Raw genomic sequence first — 22181 nt, 5'->3', positions numbered from 1 at the left:
GACGAGTCACCCGCAGCAACCAGCGCCAAAGAGCCAAGGACCGCATCGAATCCCCCTGGTTCACACAATGAACCACCGGGAAGCAGTCCGAATGGAGCCGGATCGTCGACCTGTGGGCGACCCGAACCCTCCGAAGAGCAAACCACACTGCCGTGAACTCCCGCATTGTGCTGTGGACTTGACGGAAGGACGGACCCCACCATCCCTGGCTAGCCTGGTGAGCACTGGTCACAAAACCCCAGCCAAGAGACAACGCGTCTGTGAACACATCGAGCAAGGGCTCGGGTAGATGCCAAGGCACCGAACCCCGAAAAACCTGAAGAGGAAGCCAGCGATGCAGTAGCCGACGCAAGGCCCCTGGGGTCCATACCCAGCGATCGCGAGAGAGGCGGAAGGGACGTCCCTGAAGGACCAAGAACAGCCGACGAAGCTAAACCCGAAACCCGACCCGGTGGGTTGACCATCAATGCGAAGTTCAGGCTTCCGCACAGCCCCTCGAGCAACCGCCGGGTGACCTGGGAGCCCCCAGAAACAGGCGCAAGTGAGAACGCAGCCGCAGGAGAGACTTTGAAGGGAGAGACAAGGAAGCGGTCCGAGAGTCCCACAAAAGACCCAGCCATGTCCGAACCTGGAAGGGAACCAAATGGGACTTCCTCCAGTTCACCAAGAACCTGAACCAGGCAAGCTGGGGAACCCAAACCAGCCAGTCGTCGAGGTAGGCCAACAGCCGAACACTTAAAAGACGCAGACGGGCCACAAATACCCGTGTAAGGCGTGTGAACACACGAGGTGACAGGTTCAACCCGAATGGGAGACAACGGAAGTGGTAACACTGCCGCCCCACAACAAAACCGAGCCAGTCCCTGAACCCCGGATGAATCTGGACGTGCCAATGAGCATCCTGAAGGTTCAGGGTCACCATCCAAGAACCTGGCTCGAACAGGAGCCAAACTTGGGACAGCGTAGTCATCCGAAAGGAGGGGCAATAAACCCAGGGGTTCAGACGGGACAAGTCCAGAATGAACCGCAGGTCTGCACAGTCCTGTTTCAGCACTGGAAACAGACGGGAAACCCATCTGAGGGACGCCGTCGTTTCGACGACGCCCTAGGGAACCCACTCCAAGATGACTCGACGAAGCGCAGGAAAAAGAGGCCTGCCCCGCCAGCCCCTAACCCCCAGGAGGAGGAGGGGCCCACCCAACGCCACCACAGGCCGAAAGAAACGACCCAAAATGCTCACAAATAGGGGACCAGGCATGAGCGAACAGCGCAAGACTTCCCCCATCGCCCCATCAATGGGGGGAACTGCAAAAGGGCCGGTGCATCTTACAATACCCAGAACTGAGAACAGGGCGAACACCGCACCGACCAGCCGAAGGCAGGTCCGAGCCCGAATCTGGTCCCAGTGGCCTACCACGACGAGAGGGAACCCTGAGCCCTGGTACGACCCCTCTGTTAAGGCACCCCCCCTGGGACCCCGGAGAACCAACAAGTCCGACATCGAACGGCAACTGGCCGACGCCGCCTGAATATACTGCGCCATGGCCGCAGGAGCAAAAAAACAGCAGACAAAAAGGCGAAGACATCCTAAGATCCAGGGCCCAGGCAGATTCCATAGAGGAGGCAAGCACTGTCTGTTGAGACGCGAGCCAGGAAGTGTTAACCTGGGCAACTGCAACCCCCAATATCGATGCAAAGAGCTTCAACAAGGCAGCCAACGTGCGAGCAGCTGAGCCCAAGGCACTGGACCCCAGAACAGCCCCAAGCGCCCCCACGTCCTCCCCAAGCCAGTCCGAAGACAGCTCCAGGAGGGAAAAGAAGCACAACGCCGAAGCCAAGAGGCCCCTGGCGCGCAAATCCTCGGCTTCTGCGCAGCCGAAAGGGAGGGAACCTGCACATGGAGCTGCAGAACACCAACATCCCGGGGAAGGGCAGGAGCAAACAAGCTTTCATTGAGGTGCTCAAGGTCGCCCCCCAGGAAAACCTGAACCACAGGAGAAACCTTGTGCTACTCAGCATTCGGGAATGACAAAGAATGTCAGGCCTCAAAGGCAAAGATAGGACAGTCCGCCAGCCAGGACGACTCCGGAACCTCGTAACGGACCCAGAAAGAGAACAAAGTCCCAAACCTGAAAGACGACGGATCCATCACCGAGGCATAAACCCTTTCACAAGACATAAGCTGCAAGGGTCGCCTGCACCGCAGACGGTTGGATGCGGGAAGCCGAGAACCTCTGGAAAGATGGAACCGACATAGCTGAGAGGACACTGAACCGAACCCGGGGAGGGGCAGACACCAAATCCAAGTCGTACGCAGAGGGGGGCAGGGAAGAGAACCCCACTTCTCGTAACAATAAGCCCCTCTCTGAGGGTAGAAAAACCCCAGGCAGGGTCTAGCGGAGCCCAAGGCCCCCAAGTCAGCCCCACCCCAGCCTCAGGATTCCCCTCTTCGGGACCTAGGGCGGAGTCATCCCCCAGAGCACCGACCTCTAAAGAAAAGGCCAGTGCAGCCGAGTAAGCCAAACAGAAGGGGGGGCTCACTGGTCAGACCCAGAGGCTTCACCTGGGGGATCGGACTTGAAGGCCTCCATCGCCACACCAGAAAGGGCATCCCCCGAGACCGCCCGAGACCATCTAAACCTTGCCCCGACTCCGAAACCATCAGATGTTGTAAATATATATTATATTATTATATGCATTATAAATATATATTATATTATTATGTGTGTATATCACGAAAATAAACACGTGATTAAGAATGTGACAATGTCAGACCACGGAGGAAAAATGAAACAGGAAATTTCCTTAAGTACTTTCGTATATTAAATACATCTTCAGAAGGTCATTTTACAGATCGAGTGATGGGTATAAATAGGCAGGAAGGAGTGGTGAAGTAAGGTGAGGTACAATACTTGGACAACGCAGACGGCCCATTGGCCCATCATATGCACCCAATTGGCACATCCGATGTAGCCCAATGGCCCATCTGATACAGCAGACATACTAGCATAATATATAGGTAATTATAACATAAAGAAGTAAATATATACAATAAATTAGTGAGACAAATGTTTTTCAATGATTCTACTTAAATCGCCCTTTAGCTGATCTATTAGAAATGGATCTAAGTTATATAGACCACTGCTAATATTCAAATTACTTTCTTTGGTGATCTGTATCAAAGCAGATTCAATTATGTTTCTGTTATAGGTGCTTTTACAATTTGTTATTGAAGAAGCACTCTCCCAATCAATTTGATGAGCTTTCTGACAAATGCACAAACAAAGCATTAGACAATTGGACATGTCTTACAGAGTATTTATGTTGCGATATTCTACATTTTAAATCTTTAGATGTTTGCCCGACATAGAACTTGTTACATTCCTTACAAGGTATTTTATAAATGACATTTATAAATGACATTTATAAATGACATTTATAAAATACCTTGTAAGGAATGTAACAAGTTCTATGTCGGGCAAACATCTAAAGATTTAAAATGTAGAATATCGCAACATAAATACTCTGTAAGACATGGCCAATTGTCTAATGCTTTGTTTGTGCATTTGTCAGAAAAAGCTCATCAAATTGATTGGGAGAGTGCTTCTTCAATAACAAATTGTAAAAGCACCTATAACAGAAACATAATTGAATCTGCTTTGATACAGATCACCAAAGAAAGTAATTTGAATATTAGCAGTGGTCTATATAACTTAGATCCATTTCTAATAGATCAGCTAAAGGGCGATTTAAGTAGAATCATTGAAAAACATTTGTCTCACTAATTTATTGTATATATTTACTTCTTTATGTTATAATTACCTATATATTATGCTTGTATGTCTGCTGTATCAGATGGGCCATTGGGCTACATCGGATGTGCCAATTGGGTGCATCTGATGGGCCAATGGGCCGTCTGCGTTGTCCAAGTATTGTACCTCACCTTACTTCACCACTCCTTCCTGCCTATTTATACCCATCACTCGATCTGTAAAATGACCTTCTGAAGATGTATTTAATATACGAAAGTACTTAAGGAAATTTCCTGTTTCATTTTTCCTCCGTGGTCTGACATTGTCATTATATTATTATATGTATTGTAAATATATATTATATTATTAATTTTATGTACTGTACTGTATATATAAAGTACATATGAGAATGTATTTTGTATATTTTTTCTTGACTTCATTTCAAAACATATTGACCTTCAACTTTCACATTTTAGTGTACGAATCCCCAGCAATATTTATTAAAACATACAAGTAAATTAATAAATTAGGACTACCATATTCATTGTTGATAACTTCAACTTCAGTTATCTCTAAAACAAGAAATTCAACGTTGAGCCAGCTTCAAAAATCCAGTTTCTGACCAATTCTCATCATTTTCACATACAGTGGCCCCTCGACATACGATTGCCCCTACTTACGATAATTTCGAGTTACGATATAAATTTCATCGAAAAATGTGACTCGACATCCGATATTTGTTGGTACACGTTCGGGTCGGCCGAGCGCGTGGTTCCCGGTCACGCGGTCTGATCTGATCTGATCGCGGCCTCAGTTTACTACAGCTACCCTCTTAGTGACGATCGCACCTATAAGAAATTCCGCTTTTGTGGTGTTTTTTTGCATTTTGAACATTAAAGTAATTATTATATAATACGCCATGAGTCCCAGGAAAGTCAGTGGTAAGGCTCAACATATGAGATCCCATGTAAGAATGACCATAGAGCAGAAACAAGAGATCATTCGTACATATGAAGATGGTGTGCAGGTAGGTGAACTGGCTAGGCAGTACAACAAATCTCAGTCAACGATATCCACCATAATAGCTAGGAAAAAGGACATTATGGGTGCTAAAGTGATGCATCATTACAGACAAATGTTAAAACGAATGGAAAAACAAATGTCTCTTGACAAATTTGTAGTGAGACAAACAAGCACTGAACCACAACCAGGTCCTAGTGGTATTCAGGTAAAACATAGGAGAGAGAGTACCCCAGAGAAAACATCACTGCCTGATGTGATAATGGAAGAGGGACTCCCCTTCCAAACAGTAACAACTCTCCTCCTCCCCCATCTCCATCTTCCATACGCCATCAAGAGCCCTCCATAAAGGTAAGAGTAACTTTGGTACTGTATTGTAGTTAGAAAAAAACATTGTATTCAGTATAAATTGTATTTTTATGTTAATATTTAGGAGGGTGGGGAACGAATTAATTCAAATCCCTTTATTTCTTATGGGAAAATTCGCTTCGACTTCCGATCCGTCTCTGGGAACGGATTAGCATCGGAAGTCGAGGCCCCACTGTATAGTGTACACAGCTGTCTGTCTGTTCTACAATTCTATAAGCGGGAGATTTTTCATATACCCTAAATGTTTGGAGTTATAAATTTTGTTGTATAAATTTGGCACATATTTCAAATGTCATATTGACCATCTTTTTTTTTGCAGTAAATTATACTGAAAACCTATATTCTATATCTATGAAAATGAAGATCATATACTATTCTGAGAGCATAATAACACCAAATGACAATTGGTGATACGTATTTTATATTTTTGAAGCTGATTTGAAAATCTGAAATTTTCAATATTCCATTATATAATTAATTTTTATTTTCTTGTTTCTCAAGATACCTTGGTGATCATTTAGACAAAGTTGGAGCATTTGTCTAGTAGATTATGTACAAAAAAGTTGAAAGCATTTGAGCAAGTTTGAGAAATTGAGTTCCTGGGAATAATTTTAAAACTAACTCTGCGGTGATGATCAAACCACATATCAGAAAATGGAGAAATGATGTTTCTGTCTATTCTGGACCATTATCAAGTCATGTAATAGAAAAGAGGAAGGTACAGGCAAAAATAATGTACGATCCTAAATTCTTATCTTATTCTTATATTCATCCTATTCTTATCTTATTCTTATCTTCTCTTACCTGCTCCTCACCTCTCTTCTTACTCTCTTACCTTATATATGCCTGTGCTTTCCTTTCTTGTTTTACAAGACTTGATAATAGTCCAGAATGGAGCAAAACATCACCATTTCAAAATTTTCTGATGTGTGGTTTGGTCATCGTATCTTCAGTCACATTATTGTCAATTGTCATCTAAGCCTGCTGTAATGTTACCTTCAACAAGTTGTGGTATGTGCTTCTCCAGTTGTGTGAGGCCAAACAATGCACATAGTCGGTACAGAACAGGTTGCAGGGCTACCTCTGCTTCACGAATGGATTTTTCAAACCATGCAAGTATCACTTCCTGCAATAATACCAAGGACATTAATGCAAACCAAACAAAAATTAAATGTCATTTACTTTTTAACATGAGTGTGTGTGATCTATGAGAATTAAATATCCAGTGTGTAATTACCTAAGTGTAATTACCTAAGTGTAGTTACAGGATGAGAGCTACGCTCGTGGTGTCCCATCTTCCCAGCACTCTTTGTCAAATAACGCTTTGAAACTACTGACGGTCTTGGCCTCCGCCACCTTCTCTCCTAACTTGTTCCAACCGTCTACCACTCTGTTTGCGAAAGTGAATTTTCTTATATTTCTTCGGCATCTGTGTTTAGCTAGTTTATATCTATGACCTCTTGTTCTTTAAGTTCCAGGTCTCAGGAAATCTTCCCTATCGATTTTATCAATTCCTGTTACTATTTTGTATGTAGTGATCATATCACCTCTTTTTCTTCTGTCTTCTAGTTTTGGCATATTTAATGCCTCTAACCTCTCCTCGTAGCTCTTGCCCTTCAGTTCTGGGAGCCACTTAGTAGCATGTCTTTGCACCTTTTCCAGTTTGTTGATGTGCTTCTTAAGATATGGGCACCACACAACTGCTGCATATTCTAGCTTTGGCCTAACAAAAGTCGTGAACAATTTCTTTAGTATATCGCCATCCATGTATTTAAAAGCAATTCTGAAGTTAGAAAGGGTGGCATAGGCTCCTCGCACAATATTCTTTATGTGGTCCTCAGGTGATGGTTTTCTATCTAGAACCACCCCTAGATCTCTTTCTTTATCAGAATTCTTTAAAGATTTCTCACATAATATATAGGTTGTGTGGGGTCTATGTTCTCCTATTCCACATTCCATAACATGACATTTATTAACATTAAATTCCATTTGCCAAGTGGCGCTTCATGTACTTATTTTGTCCAGGTCTTCTTGAAGGGCATGACAATCATCTAAGTTTCTTATCCTTCCTATTATCTTAGCATCATCAGCAAACATGTTCATATAATTCTGTATATCAACTGGTAGATCATTTATGTAGACAATAAACATCACTGGTGCAAGAACTGAACCCTGTGGTACTCCACTTGTGACATTTCTCCAGTCCGATACATTGCCTCTGAACACAGCCCTCATTTTTCTATCAGTCAGAAAATTTTTAATCCATGTTAGAAGCGTATCTGCACTTGTTCCAGGGGTTTTCTTTATAAGGTCTTCGTGCAATACCTTGGCTTTCTCACAAATGATGGCCTCTGAAACACTATCACCCTTTAACTCCTTGTCGTGTATCCAAATCAATAACAACTTTTCCACATCCTCTAGTATTTGTGGTCTTTGTTTAATGATTGTTATTATGCCTTTTGCCACTTTAGCACTCATAATGTCCTTTTCCTTGGCAAGTATAGTGCATATCGTTGACCTGGATTTGTTGTAACTCACTCACCCTTACAATATACCCTCACAATAACTCACCCTTAACATTGACAAAACCTTCTATATTCTATTTGGCAATAAATCCTCTAATCAAATAAATCTCAAAATAAACAATACCCAGATTTGTAATAAATTAGATGGCAAATTCCTTGGCATTCTCATTGACCACAAGCTGAATTTCCAGGGACACATTCTAAACATATCAAAAAAAGTTTCTAAAACTGTGGGCATTCTTTCTAAGATCAGATATTATGTACCACGCCCTGCCCTGGTGACTCTCTATTACTCTCTTATCTATCCATATCTCAACTATGGTATTTGTGCTTGGGGCTCTACTACCCAAAATCACTTACGTCCTCTAATTACTCAACACAAAGCTGCTATTAGGACAATATCCAATTCTGGCCCCAGACATCACTCGGTACCCCTACTCAAATCCCTGAATATGTTAGACATTAAGTCACTGCACATTCTCTCATGTGTACTATACATATACAAAACGCTAAACTGTAATGCCAATCCTGATCTCAAAAGCTTCATTGAAGGTTGTAACAGAACCCATGAGCACCACACCAGAAATAAATACAGTTTTGATATTCCTAGAGTACGACTTAATCAAACCAGAAATGCTCTACAAATCAAGGGGCCCAGAATGTGGAATGACCTTCCCAACCATGTTAAAGACAGTACCTCTCTCAACCAGTTTAAGTTAAAAACGAAGCTATACCTAATAAATTCCCTGTAACCTACCTTACCCCTCTATTGTCAACCCATGTATGTTTTTTGTTTTTTTTTTGTTTTTCAAATCAGCGCTGTTTTAATGTAATTTTCTGTAATAATTTGTAATTGTATTTGTGCTGTTTTTTTCAACAATGTTCCCCCCTCTTTTACCTCTATTTTTATTTGTACTCAACGCATTTTTTTCTTTTTACCCATTAGTTTTAAGCTTTAGTCAGTAGTGTTTTTTCCTGCCCGAAACGCTTTGCGTAATAGTGGCTTTAGGCATTGTATGTACTAGCTCTTATCTATAAAGCCAACAAACTTTGTAAAATCTCTTTATGTATGTACCTTTGCCTAAATAAAAATTATTATTATTATTATTATTATGTTGTACTGCCTACAAAATTCAACAACACGTGCACCATTTTCATGCTTCCGAATGATCTCTTGTTTTTTCTCTGTTGTCATCCTCACACACAATTTCTTCCCTTGAACCTTACCACTGGCTTTCTTGGGACCCTTGGTGAGATATATAGTAACAACTTTTATGGTCAAATGGCCAAAAATCCAACAAAACACTGTAAATCCTGGTGAAGAATTCATGCAGGATAGTCACTGGGCACGAGGCACTGGTAAACTGAGGGACAATCGCTGTGCCACCATGCGCTAGGTCGGCCTGTACACGTATCAACACCCTCGTATTCTGAGGCAACGCTCGTATTCCGATGTAAATTTTCCTTGCAAATCCTGCTCGTAATCCGAAAAACTCGTAAACAGGGACACTCTTAATCCGAGGTACCACTGTATATATGTGTATGTGTGTATATATATATATGTACATGTATGTGTGTATTTATATATATACAATTTCTTTTGGAAGTGGTCCCGTTCCCTTCTCTGTTGATGGGACGCTGGGGTTGGCAGCTTGCTCTGTTGGCTCTCGCTTGTGGTTGTCTTCCGGTCTCTGGTGGCGTCGGGCGGCTTCTCCCCCTTTGGGGGGTTCGGGGCTGGTGGGGTGGGCTTCTTCCCCTGTGCTTCGTCATGTCATCTTCATGTGGGTGCGTTTGGATGTGATTATTCTGCCCCATATTTTTGAGGTTTCCGCCTGTTCTAGTGCAGACACAGGCCTTGCATTTCTTCTGGACTTATGCAGTCTGCGCCCTGGATTCTTTGCTCTCTTCGGAAGACTGTTGTCTCCGGTCTGGCTTCTCTTGTTGCCGGGTACCTGGATGGTGCCCCTGGACCTCCGGGTCACTTCTTGCCAAGTTCCTCTCCAGGGTTCTGGGAATGGCACAATTGGTGGTGGGGCTTCAGGCTTGCCGTTTTTGTTGTCTTACCTAGTTTGTAATTGGCACTTAGTGTATTTACGCATCTTTACCAGATCTTGGTGACCTGTCTGCGTCTGCTTGGAATTCAGTTTCTGGCCTACCTCGACAACTAGCTGGTGTGGGCTCCCAGTCGGTTAGCTTGTCTGCTTGCCAGGGGTGTGGTTCTTTCCAGATCGCTGGGTTCGGATTCCTGGTGATCTGGAGACCATTCCATCTGGTTCCATCCCGGGTTTGGACCTGGCTGGATCTTGTTTAGGACTTTTGGACGGCTTCTTTGTCTTTTCCTCCAGAAGCATTGCTGTGACTGTGGTCCTGCCTTCGGCTGTTGATGAGGGGGTCCCGGGTCACTCAGTGGTTGCTCGAGCGGTTGTGCGGGAGACTGAACTTCGCCGTGCAGTTCTGCCCATCGGGTCAGGTTTGGCTTTGGCGTCTGTTCGGTTCCTTCGGGGACTACCCTTCCGCCTCTCTTGCAATCGTTGGGTTCATCCTCTAGGGATCTTGTGTTGGTGCTGCATCACCGGCTTCCTCTTTGGGGTTTTCGGGGTTCCGTGTCTTGGCGCCTCCCCGAGCCTTCGCTCGATGTGTTCATGGACGGGTCATCTCTCAGCTGGGTCTTTGTAGCCAATGCTCACCAGATCGGCCTGAGATGGTGGGGTCCGTCCGTACGTCAGGCTAACAGCACGGTTCGGGAGTTCGTGGTTGTCTGTTTGCACTTCGGAGAGTTCGGGTCACTCAGGGCACTCCCATCCGGCTCCATTCGGACTGATTTTCGGTGGATCATTGCCGGAACAACGGGGATTCTCTTAGGTCCTTGACCTGTGGTGTTGGTCCCTTCGAGTGGCTCGTCTGCTGGATTCTCGGGGATTGGCTAGCTGTGCGTTTCATGTCCGAGGTGTCCTACGTCCTGGCGAACGGCCTGTCTCGGTTCATTCCTCTGTTCACGGATTGGCCGGTTGTCGCCGACTCGTTTCGTTGGCTCTGCCGGACGTACGGACTCCTGGACATGGACATCTTCAGGTCGGTGTGGTCTCGGCGTCTCCCATTCTATGTGGCGCCATTACCCGCCTGTGAGGTGTTCACGGTGGATGCCTTTTGGAAGGACTGGTCGAGGTGCATTGACCCGTTCCTCTTCTCCCAGTCCAGCTGTTGCTTCGTATGTGACTGGTTCGCCTCGCGAAGAGCCTCTCCTCGGCTCTTCGCGTCTGCTCTTTTGACGCGGGTGCATCACCATCTCTATGGTGATCAGGTGGCTTCGTTGATGGTATCCCACCTGCGAGCTTCATCTCGGCGACAGTATGACATTCCTGGACGTGGCATGAAACTTTTTAAGTCAACATGTCAAGGGACTGACAAGAATGAGAGGAGAGGATGAGCCAGCTTTGCTTGATCTGATATTTACCCTAAATGAGTCGGATATAAGGGAAGTTAAGTTGGAAGCCCCCTTGGGAATGAGTAATCATAGTGTATTGAGCTTTGAGTACCTGGTTGAGCCAGGAATTATCTCCCCCAAAAAAGAATTGGAAAACAAAGGGCTGGTGTACCAAAAGGGAAACTATGAGGAGATGAATATATTCCTAAGGGATATACCATGGGACACAGAACTCAGAACTAAGTCCGTACAAGACATGATGGACTATGTTACCCAAAAGTGTCAGGTGGCGGTAAACAGGTTTATCCCAACCCGACAGGAAAAAATCGAGAAGCAAAAGAAGAATCCGTGGTTTAATGGGGAATGTATGAAACCAAAGGAGCTGAACAAAAGAGCGTGGAGGAACTTCCGTAATAACAGAACACCAGAAAGTAGAGAGAGATACCAGAGAACCAGGAACGAGTATGTTAGTGTGAGAAGAGCAGCTGAGAAAAAGTTTGAAAATGATATAACTAATAAAGCCAAGACTGAACCAAAGCTACTGCACAGTCACATCAGGAGGAAAACAAAAGTGAAGGAACAGGTGATGAAACTTAGAACGGGTGAGGACAGGTACACAGAGAATGACAAAGAGGTGTGTGAAGAACTCAACAAGAGGTTCCAGGAGGTCTTTACAATAGAACAAGGAGAGGTCACGGCACTAGGAGAGGTGGCAGCAAACCAGGCGACCTTGGAAGGGTTCGAAATTTCAAGAGATGAGGTCAAGAGGAACCTATTGGAGCTGAACGAGAGAAAGGCTGTTGGGCCAGACGGCATCTCACCATGGGTATTGAAAGAGTGTGCAGGAGCACTTTGTTTGCCACTCTCCATAGTGTATAGTAGGTCACTGGAAACAGAAGACCTACCAGAAATATGGAAGACGGTTAATGTAGTCCCAATATACAAAAAGGATGACAGACAAGAGGCACTGAACTACAGGCCAGTGTCCTTAACTTGTATAACATGCAAGGTAATGGAGAAGATCGTGAGAAAAAATCTAGTAACACATCTGGAGAGAAGGGACTTCGTGACAACTCCTCAACATGGGTTCAGGGAGGGTAAATCTTGCCATACAGGCTTAATAGAATTCTACGATCAGGTGACAAAGATTAAGCAAGAAAGAGAAAGATGGGCGGACTGCACTTCTTTGGACTGTCGGAAAGCCTTTGACACAGTACCCCACAAAAAGCTGATGCATAAGCTGAAGAAACAGGCAGGAGTAACTGGTAGGGTGTGCCAGTAGATAAGAGAGTTCCTAAGCAATAGGAAGCAGAGAGTTACAGTGAGGGGTGAGACCTCAGATTGGCGTGAAGTCACCAGTGGAGTCCCACAAGACTTTGTACTCGGACCTATCCTGTTTCTGATATACGTAAATGATCACCCGGAGAGTATAGACTCATTCCTCTCAATGTTTGCTGACGATGCCAAAATTATGAGAAGGATTAAGACAGAGGAGGACAGCTTGAGGCTTCAAGAAGACCTGGACAAGCTGCAGGAATGGTTGAACAAATGGTTGTTAGAGTTTAACCCAAGCAAATATAATGTAATGAAAATAGGTGTAGGGAGTAGGAGACCAGATACACGGCACCATTTGAGAGATGAAATACTTCAAGAATCAGAGAGACAGAAAGACCTTGGGGTTGATATCATGCCAGACCTATCCCCTGAAGCTCATATCAAGAGGATAACATCAGCGGCATATGCCAGGTTAGCTTACATTAGAACGGCCTTTAGAAACTTGTGTAAGGAATCTTTCAGAACATTATATACAACATATGTCAGACCAATTCTGGAGTATGCGGCCCCAGCATGGAGTCCATCTCTATTCAAGCATATGACTAAACTAGAAAAGGTTCAAAGGTTTGCCACGAGACTAGTACCCGAACTGAGGGGTATGAGCTACGAGAAGCGACTACGGGAATTAAACCTCACATCACTGGGAGACAGAAGAGTTAGAGGGGACATGATCACCACATACAAGATTCTCAGAGGAATTGATAGGGGTAGATAAAGACAGACTTTTTAACACAAGGGGCACACACACTAGGGGACACAGGTGGAAATTGAGCCATAGAGACGTTAGAAAGAATTTTTTCAGTGTCAGAGTAGTAGACAAATGGAATGCATTAGGAAGTGATGTGGTGGAGGCTGACTCCATTCACAGCTTTAAGAAATTACCTAAGTGTAGTTACAGGATGAGAGCTACGTTCGTGGTGTCCCGTCTTCCCAGCACTCTTTGTCATACAGTATAACGCTTTGAAGCTACTGACGGTTTTGGCCTCCACCACCTTCTCACCTAACTTCCAACCATCTACCACTGTTTACAAAAGAGAATTTTCTTATATTTCTCCGGCAGCTTTGTTTTGTTAGTTTAAATCTATGACCTCTTATTCTTGAAGTTCCTGGTCTCAGGAATTCTTCCCTATCAATTTTATCAATTCCTGTTACTATTTTGTACGTAGTGATCATATCGCCTCTGTTTCTTCTATCTACTAGTTTTTGCAAATTTAATGCCTCTAACCTCTCCTCGTAGCTCTTGACCTTCAGTTCTGGGAGCCACTTTGTGGCATGTCTTTGCACCTTTTCCAGTTTGTTGATGTGCTTCTTAAGATATGGGCACCATACAACTGCTGCATATTCCAGCTTTGGTCTAACAAGACGAACAATTTTTTTAGTATTTCTCCATCTATGTATTTGAAGGCAATTCTGAAGTTAGAAAGTGTAGGATAGGCTCCTCGCACAATGTTCTTATTAATGTGGTTCTCAGGTGACAGTTTTCTATCTAGAACTACCCCTGGATCCCTTTCTTTGTCAGAATTCTTTGAAGATTTCTCACATAATTTATAGGTTGTGTGGGGTCTATGTTCTCCTATTCCACATTCCCTAACATGGTATTTATTCACATTAAATTCCATTTGCCAAGTGGTGCTCTATATACTTATTTTGTCCAGTTCTTCTTGAATGGCATGACAATCTACTAGGTGTCTTATCTTCCCTATTATCTTAGCATCATCAGCAAACATATTCATATAATTCTTTATTCCATCTGGTAGATCGTTTATGTAGACAATGAACATTACCGGTGCAAGAACTGAACCCTGCGGTACTCCACTTGTGACATTCCTCCAATCCGATACATAGCCTCTGATTATGGCCCTCATTTTTCTATCAGTTAGGAAATTTTTCATCCATGAAAGACGCTTACCTGTCACTTCTCCAATATTTTCCAGTTTCCAGAACAACCTCTTATGTGGAACTCTGTCAAAACCCTTTTTTCGGTCCAGATAGATGCAGTCAACCCAACCATATCTTTCCTGTAAAATCTCTGTCACTCGATCATACAAACTGAGTAAATTCGTTACACAGGACCTTCCAGATCAAAAACCATACTGTCTGTCTGATATTAAATCATTTTTTTCCAGGAGTTCTACCCAATTTTTTTTTTCCAATATCTTGACTATTACACTTGTCAATGATACTGGTCGATAATTGAGGGGGTCTTCCCTGCTGCCACTATTGTAAACTGGGACAATGTTAGCATTTTTCCACACATCAGCTACAACTCCTGTACACAGGGATGCCTGAAAAATCAGTTGAAGTGGAATGCTGAGCTCAGGTGCATATTCTCTCAAAACCCATGATGAAACTCCATTTGGACCAACTGCTTTGTTCTTACTTAGCTCCTTTAGCATTTTCTCCACTTCATCTCACGACACCTCTATGTGCTCTATGCTGTTCTCTGGAATTCTTACTGTATCTGGTTCCCAGAAGATTTCATTTTGTACAAACACATGTTGGAACTTTTTGTTTAATGTTTTACACATTTCTGTTTCATTTTCCGTGAATCTATTTCCCATTTTCAAACTCGGAATATTATCCTGTATCTGCAATTTGTTGTTTATGAATTTACAGAATAGACCTGGTTCTTTTTTACATTTGTCCGCAATCCCTTTTTCAAAATTTCTTTCTGCCTCTCTCCTCACTGCCGTGTAGTTGTTTCTTGCATCTTTGTATCGCTGGTTTGTTTGGGGGTTTGGCCTCTTCCTGTATTGATTCCATTTTTGTATCTTTTGGTCTCTGGCCCTCTCGCAATTTCTGTCGAACCAATCCTGTTTCCTAGTTCTGCATCTCTGCTTTGGAATAAAAAAAAATTGTGCCTTTTTCATATATTTCACAAAACTTGACATACATCTCATTCACTTCATGTCCTAACAGGAAGTCTTTCCAGTCAATTTCCTTTCAGAAATGTCTGAGTTCCCCATAATGACCTCTCCTGAAATCAGGCTTTTCAACTGCTTCAACCTCATTTTCTTCCAAATTATAACGCATAGGATACTTTATTCCTAATAAGACATGGTCACTTTTACCTAAGGGAGGGAGGTACTGAATGTCAAATATCTCTTGCTCTTTCCTGGTAAATATCAAATCCAGCATGAAGGGAACATCCCCTTCCCTCATCCTCGTAGCTTGTGTAAGATGTTGAAACATGAATGTTTCCACGATGAGGTTTACGAATCTACAAGTCCAAAAATCCTTCGTTCTAGCTTTATATGCCTCCCAGTCTATGGATTTTAAGTTTAAGTCGCCGACTACCAACAGTTGTGATGTATCTTTATCAGCTCTGACAATAATTTCTCTCATTATTGTTATAAGACCCTCTCATTTATTATCTAGCTCCTCCTTTGCCCATGTGTTGCTTGGCAGTAGACTATAATATGCATTTATGATCGTTAGTTTATCATCATGATTGCATATCTCTAGTGCTATTATATCAACTTCTCTTGGATTGGCAATTATTATTTCGTTTACCTTTAGGTGTTCTTTCACCAGCACAGCAACACCACCGCCTTTCCTAATTTTTCTGTCCTGTCTGCAGACCGAGTAGCCTCTTGGGAATATAACCTCATTTAAAATATCATCTTCAAGTTTTGTCTCCGTGAGTGCAACAATGTCTGGTGTCTGCAGCTGTATTACATCACTTAACTCCAGTATCTTTGATCTCACTCCATCTATGTTGGTGTATGCCATTTTCAGGAACTTGTTTCCCCCCTCTCCTTATTCTTCACTCCCTCTCTCTCTAGTGTAGATATGTAGAATGTAGATATGTAAATATGTACATAATGTAGATATGTAAGTGTAGATATGATAGAGCCCAGTAGGCTCAAGAACCTGTACATTAGTTGATTAACCGTTGAGAGGCGGGACCAAAGAGCCAGAGCTCAACCCCCACAAGCACAATTAGGTGAGTACAACAATATGTAGTATAGAGGTAGAAAATACGGAAACAGGCAATGAAACGACCCTAAATATAGTCCAAGCACCGGTAGCTAGGAGAGTGGCTAGAGCCAGAGGAGGCAGGAGTCACACTGCAGCATGCTCCAGGAATAATCAAATTACCTCCCTGGAATAATTGAATTACCTAAGTATTGGGGACAGGTTGAGGGCTACAGTGGTGTCCCAGGTTACATAAAGGTTCAGGGAAGTGTAAAAGCAAATAAAATACAATAAAGAAGAAAAGGTGAGTGAAAATTGCTGAGTTGGAAACGTTTGTTTTGGTTCTAAAACAAAAACAAAGATGGCCGCCGCTACGACCACAACTGGGAATGTACACACACCATCAGATGATTGTTTCAAAGGATTCTCACCACAAGATATAAGGAAAGGAATTGTTCTTGACAGGTTAGAGATAATTGAGGATATGCAAATGAAGTATGAAGAAAAAGTGCTTAAATTGGAAGAGGACAATGGAGCTCTTAGGAGTGAGCTTTGCACTCTAAAAGGGAATAATCTTCAGCAAGGTAAGATTATTACTGCATTAACAGACAAGGTAACAAAGCAGGAGGAGCATATTAACAAACTAGTGAAAGAAAATGAGGTGTTGAAAGTGAAGTGTGGTGACTTGTGAAGAAATAAACAAGAAAATATACTCATATGGTGAACAACTCCAGGGGAGCCTGAGGGCTAACATAGAGTTAGGTAAGGATCTACAACTGGAAACTTCATTGACAACTCACATAGAGGAGGTGAATAAAGAACTAGAAAAGTATAAAGAAGAAATAAAAAGAGACATATGCCCAAGTTGTAAAAGAGAAAGGGACAATCAAGAAGTGTGTTTGGAAGTCAAACCAGAAATGATAAACAAGAAGCGGATCTTAGGCAAGCAATTATGAAAGAACTGGTAACCAACAGTAAACTGGTACAAAACACTGTAGATAGAAGTCTACAATAATTTTTGGATGTTTAAATAAGGAAATTTCATCTAGGGTGGACCGAGCAGCAGAAGAGATGAAAATCAGAGAAAGAATAGTAGGATTAGGAGAAGGCCTAAATTTAAAGGAGCATTTTAGTGATTTTAGGAGGATAGGAAAATATGAGAAAAACAAGAACCGCCCCTTAAGGGTGACATTTAATGGTGTGAAGAATATGACAGAAGTGCTTCTTCGGAATACCAGAAAATTGCAATGTGACGAGAATGGCAAACTTTGGTCAATAAGACAAGACCTCTCAAAGAGGATAGAGAAAAGCTGAAAATGAACCTAATTGAAGCAAAATGTCTAAATGGGGATAGAATGAAGAAGAAAGGAATTCTTTTTTCTACAAAGTGTCAGGGACTGGAAAGCTTGTGAAATGGTACATAAAGACAAAGCAACAAAATCCTTAAAGGATGGGGGTGTAGAGAACAAAGGGAAGGAGAACATATTCCTGTAAATAGTATATACGAATATAGATGGAGTGATATCGAAAATATTGGAGTTGAAAGATATAATTCATCTCAAAGTCCCAGATATTGTCACATTAACCCTCAAACCGCGCATATCATATATAAATGATATCAGTGACAAAACCAAAACCGCGCACATCATTTATATATGATTTCGTGTCTAGCGCTATAATTTAAACGCCCCGCCTGGGATACGGGCAGCTATAGTACAGCCACGACCGATAGTTGCCAGATGCCACCTAGAAAAAAAATCTAGGCCAACATTCTTGGGTGTTACAGCGTCAGTATTGAGCAAGCCACCAAGGCTGGCGCACGCAGCACGAGCTCACAGCACCGCTGTTCAGCTTGTGACCACAGCATCGCCTACAAATACCATAATATATATGATACTGCTATAATTTAGCAGTGATAGCATTACTGAAGCCCCCTGACTGTGATAAAACTGATCAGGATTCTGATAACAGCAGGATTGTGGTGATATTTATCGCTGTGCTCCATGGAGGGAGGAGTAAGGCTGTGGGAGGGAGGGTTGTGGCGTCGTTTTCTGACTATGTGTGGCCACCATTTATTGACTGCACTCACCATACCAGCTTAGTGGTTTGCTATGGTGAACACAAATGTAGATACTTATATATAACGTGTGTATAGTGTGAGATAACAGCGAGAGGAGTAGGTTGGGAGCCGCCATTTTGGTGAGGGAGGAGCGTCGTCTGCACGACTTGGCATGTTGTTTACTGATGGCCACTATGATCTTTGGGCACCATACCAGCTTATTTGTTCAGGTATGGCGAATAAAATAGGTAGATACTTATATATAATGTGTGTATATAGTGTAATAACACCACAAACAATATTGTTGAAGGACAAATATTAGTGCGTCTGTCCTTGAGGGCGGCCGCCGATCAGCTGACTGTGTGAGTGTCTACGTCTTATGGCCTTTACTCACCATACAAGCTTAGATGTACAGTTATGGTGAACAAAACATGTAAATACGTATATATAACATCTGTGTATAGTGAATAAATACAGAAAGAGTATTGTGGGAGGTGAATCAGGGTGAGTGAGGTTGTGTTGAGGGAGGGAGTGGCAGTGAGTGGCTCGCTGGTGTTTGGCGGTCACTCCTCGTTGCTTTTTGACTCACAAGACCAACTTAGTAGTTCGTTATGGTGTACAAAACATGCAAATACTTATATATAACCTGTGTATATAGTGTAACAACAGCAAAACTATTTGTTTATTGTTTTATGAACATAATAATTGAATCACTAATATGCATACCATAATTTGGAGTACAGCGATGGTTCACACATTTTATAATATAAATATACCACAATTCACTGTATGGAATAATATTACTGCAAAAAAACTAAGAAAAAATCAATCAAAGACATTGAAATAATTAGGTAATAATATATTTGTGGCAACTGCCATGTGACAGCTCGGGCGGAGTAGACCTCATCTGGCGAAGGCTCTGCCAACGCCCCTTTTTTCCCACACTTCCCTACCCTATTGCGGCTAAAATATGCCACCTACGATTTTTGTGTTATTTTTTCCGTGATCAGGGAACAAAAATGAACACTTCTATAAGACGAAAGAATTTTTTGGATTTTTTTTTTGTTGCGCCTGTGGGTGTGAATTCCATTTGGGCTCCTAGCGGTTTGAGGGTTAACAGAGACGAAACTTGAAGAAAATATTTTAAGTGAGGTCGTATTCCCAAGGGGCTACTCAGTTTGGAGACGTGACAGGAAAACCAGAAAGGGGGGGGGGGAGGAGTGGCTGTGCTGGTGAAGGAACACCTGAAGGTAAGAGAGTTAATATTTGAAAACCCTCGAGATATTGACATAATGGCATTGCAGGTCTGGAATCAAGATGATAAGCTGATAATATTAAAGATCTACAGCCCACCAGCAAGCAACACATGGACAAAGGAAGAACGGGATGACAAATAAGAGAGCCTCATAATGGTCATGAGAGAGATTATGGTAAGAGCTGATAAAGATAAACCCTGATTGTTGGTACTTGGGGACTTCAACTTCAAGGCAATAGACTGGGAGGCCTACGAGGCAAGAACAGAGGACATTTGGACAGGCAGATTTTTAAACCTCATCTTGGAGACATTCACGTATCAACACGTCAAGCAGGCCACAAGAATGAGGGAAGGGGATGTTCCGTCAGTACTGGACCTGGTATTCACCAGGAAAGAAGAAGAGGTATTTGACATCTAGTACCTTCCTTCCTAGGGAAAGAGTGATCATGTCCTCTTGAACATTAAATATGCTATGCGATATAATCTTGTAGAGAATGGGGCCATTGAAACAGTTGTTAAACTCGATTTCAAGAGAGGACGCTATGGGGAAGTAAGAAATTTTTTTCATGGGTATCATTGGACAGACTTCTTGCTAGGCAAGGAAGTAAATGAGATGTATGCCAAATTTTGCAAAATATACAATGAAGGCACACACACATTCATACCAAAACTGACATGTAGACCTAGGAAACAGGGCTGGTTCAACAGAAATTGTGAGAGGGCCAGAGATAAAAACAAAAACAAGCATGAAATCATTATAGAAAGAGGCCAAACCCCCAAACATACCAACGATACAAAGATGCAAGAAACAACTACACGTCAGTAAGGAGAGAGGCAGAGAGGAACTTTAAGAACGGTATAACAGACATATCTAAATCTGATCCCGACCTTTTCTATAAATTCATTAAAAGCAAGCTGCAGGTAAAGGATAATATTCAGAGGTTGAAAATGGGGGACAGATATACGGAAAATGAAAAAGTTATGTGTGAAACATTAAATGAAAAGTTCCAAAGTGTGTTTGTACAAAATGAGATCTTCAGAGAACCAGATACAGTAAGAATTCCAGAGAACAGCATAAAGCACATAGAGGTGTCTAGAGATGAAGTGAAACAAATGCTCTTGGAACTAAGTAAGAACAAAGCAGTTGGCCCAGACAGAGTTTCCCCATGGGCTCAGAGAGAATGTGCATCCGGGCTCAGCATTCCACTTCACCTGATTTTTTAGGCATCCCCTGCATACAGGAGTCATAGCAGATGTGTGGAAAAAGGCTAACATAGTTCCAATCTACAAAAGTGGCAGCAGGGAAGACCCCCTCAATTATAGACCTATATCATTGACAAGTATAATAGTGAAAATATTGGAAAAAATAATAAAAACTAAATGGGTAGAACACCTGGAGAGAAATGGTTTAATATCAGACAGACAGTATGGCTTTCGATCTGGAAGATCCTGTGTATCGAATTTACTCAGTTTCTATGATCGAGCCACAGAGATTTTACAGGAAAGAGATGGTTAGATTGACGCATCTATCTGGACCTAAAAAAGGCTTTCGAAAGAGTTCCACATAAGAGGTTGTTCTGGAAACTAGAAAATATTGAAGGGGTGACAGGTAAGCTTCTAACATGGATAAAAGAATTTCTGACTGATAGAAAAATGAGGGCAGTAATCAGAGGCAATATATCAGACTGGAGAAATGTCAAGTGGAATACCACAGGGTTCAGTTCTTGCACCAGTGATGTTCACTGTCTACATAAATGATCTACCAGTTGGAATACAGAATTATATGAACATGTTTGCTGATGATGCCAAGATAAAAGGAAGGATAAGAAACTTAGATGATTGTCATGTCCTTCAAGAAGACCTGTTCAAAATAAGTATATGGAGCACCACTTGGCAAATGGAATTTAATGTGAATAAATGCCATGTTAAGAAATTTGGAATAGGAGAACATAGACCATACACAACCCATTAATTATGTGAGAAATATTTAAAGAATTTTGATATAGAAAGATCTAGGGGTAGTTCTTGATAGAAAACTGTCACCTGAGGACAACATAAAGAACGTTGTTTGAGGAGCCTATGCCATGCCTTCTAACTTCAGAATTGCTTTTAAATACATCGAGTGCAAAATACGAAAGAAATTGTCCACGGCTTTTGTTAGGCCAAAGCTGGAATATGCAGAGGTTGTGTGGTGCCCATATCTTAAGAAGCACATCAACAAATTAGAAAAGGTGCAAAGACATGCTACTAAGTGGCTCCCAGAACTGAAGGGCAAAAGCTATGAGGAGAGGTTAGAGGCATAAAATATGCCAAAACTAGAAGACAGAAGAAATAGAGATGATATGATCACTACATACAAAATAGTAACAAAAACTGATGAAATTGATAAGGAAGATTTCCCGAGACCTGGAACTTCAGGAACAAGAGGTCATAGATTTAAACTAAATAAACAAAGATGTCGAAGAAATATAAGAAAATTCCCTTTCGCAAACAGAGTGGTAGACGGTTGGAACAAGTTAAGTAA

The 22181-nt window shown here is 42.4% G+C and overlaps 1 protein-coding gene across 1 annotated transcript in view; it reads right to left on the bottom strand.

The window, feature by feature from the left end:
• LOC123757281 (peroxisomal acyl-coenzyme A oxidase 3) overlaps positions 1–22181 on the bottom strand; it is a 249864-nt gene that overhangs the window by 96830 nt on the left and 130853 nt on the right. Inside the window, exon 7 of the mRNA XM_045740829.2 lies at positions 6138–6267. Within this exon, the coding sequence (XP_045596785.2) occupies positions 6138–6267 (130 nt within the window). The remainder of the gene's footprint in view (positions 1–6137; positions 6268–22181) is intronic.

The sequence above is a fragment of the Procambarus clarkii genome, chromosome 13, assembly GCF_040958095.1.
Source record: "Procambarus clarkii isolate CNS0578487 chromosome 13, FALCON_Pclarkii_2.0, whole genome shotgun sequence".
NCBI classification, from domain to species: Eukaryota; Metazoa; Arthropoda; class Malacostraca; order Decapoda; family Cambaridae; genus Procambarus; species Procambarus clarkii.
The sequence above is the reverse complement of the archived record's forward strand: the minus strand, read 5'-3'. Positions and strand labels throughout refer to the sequence as shown.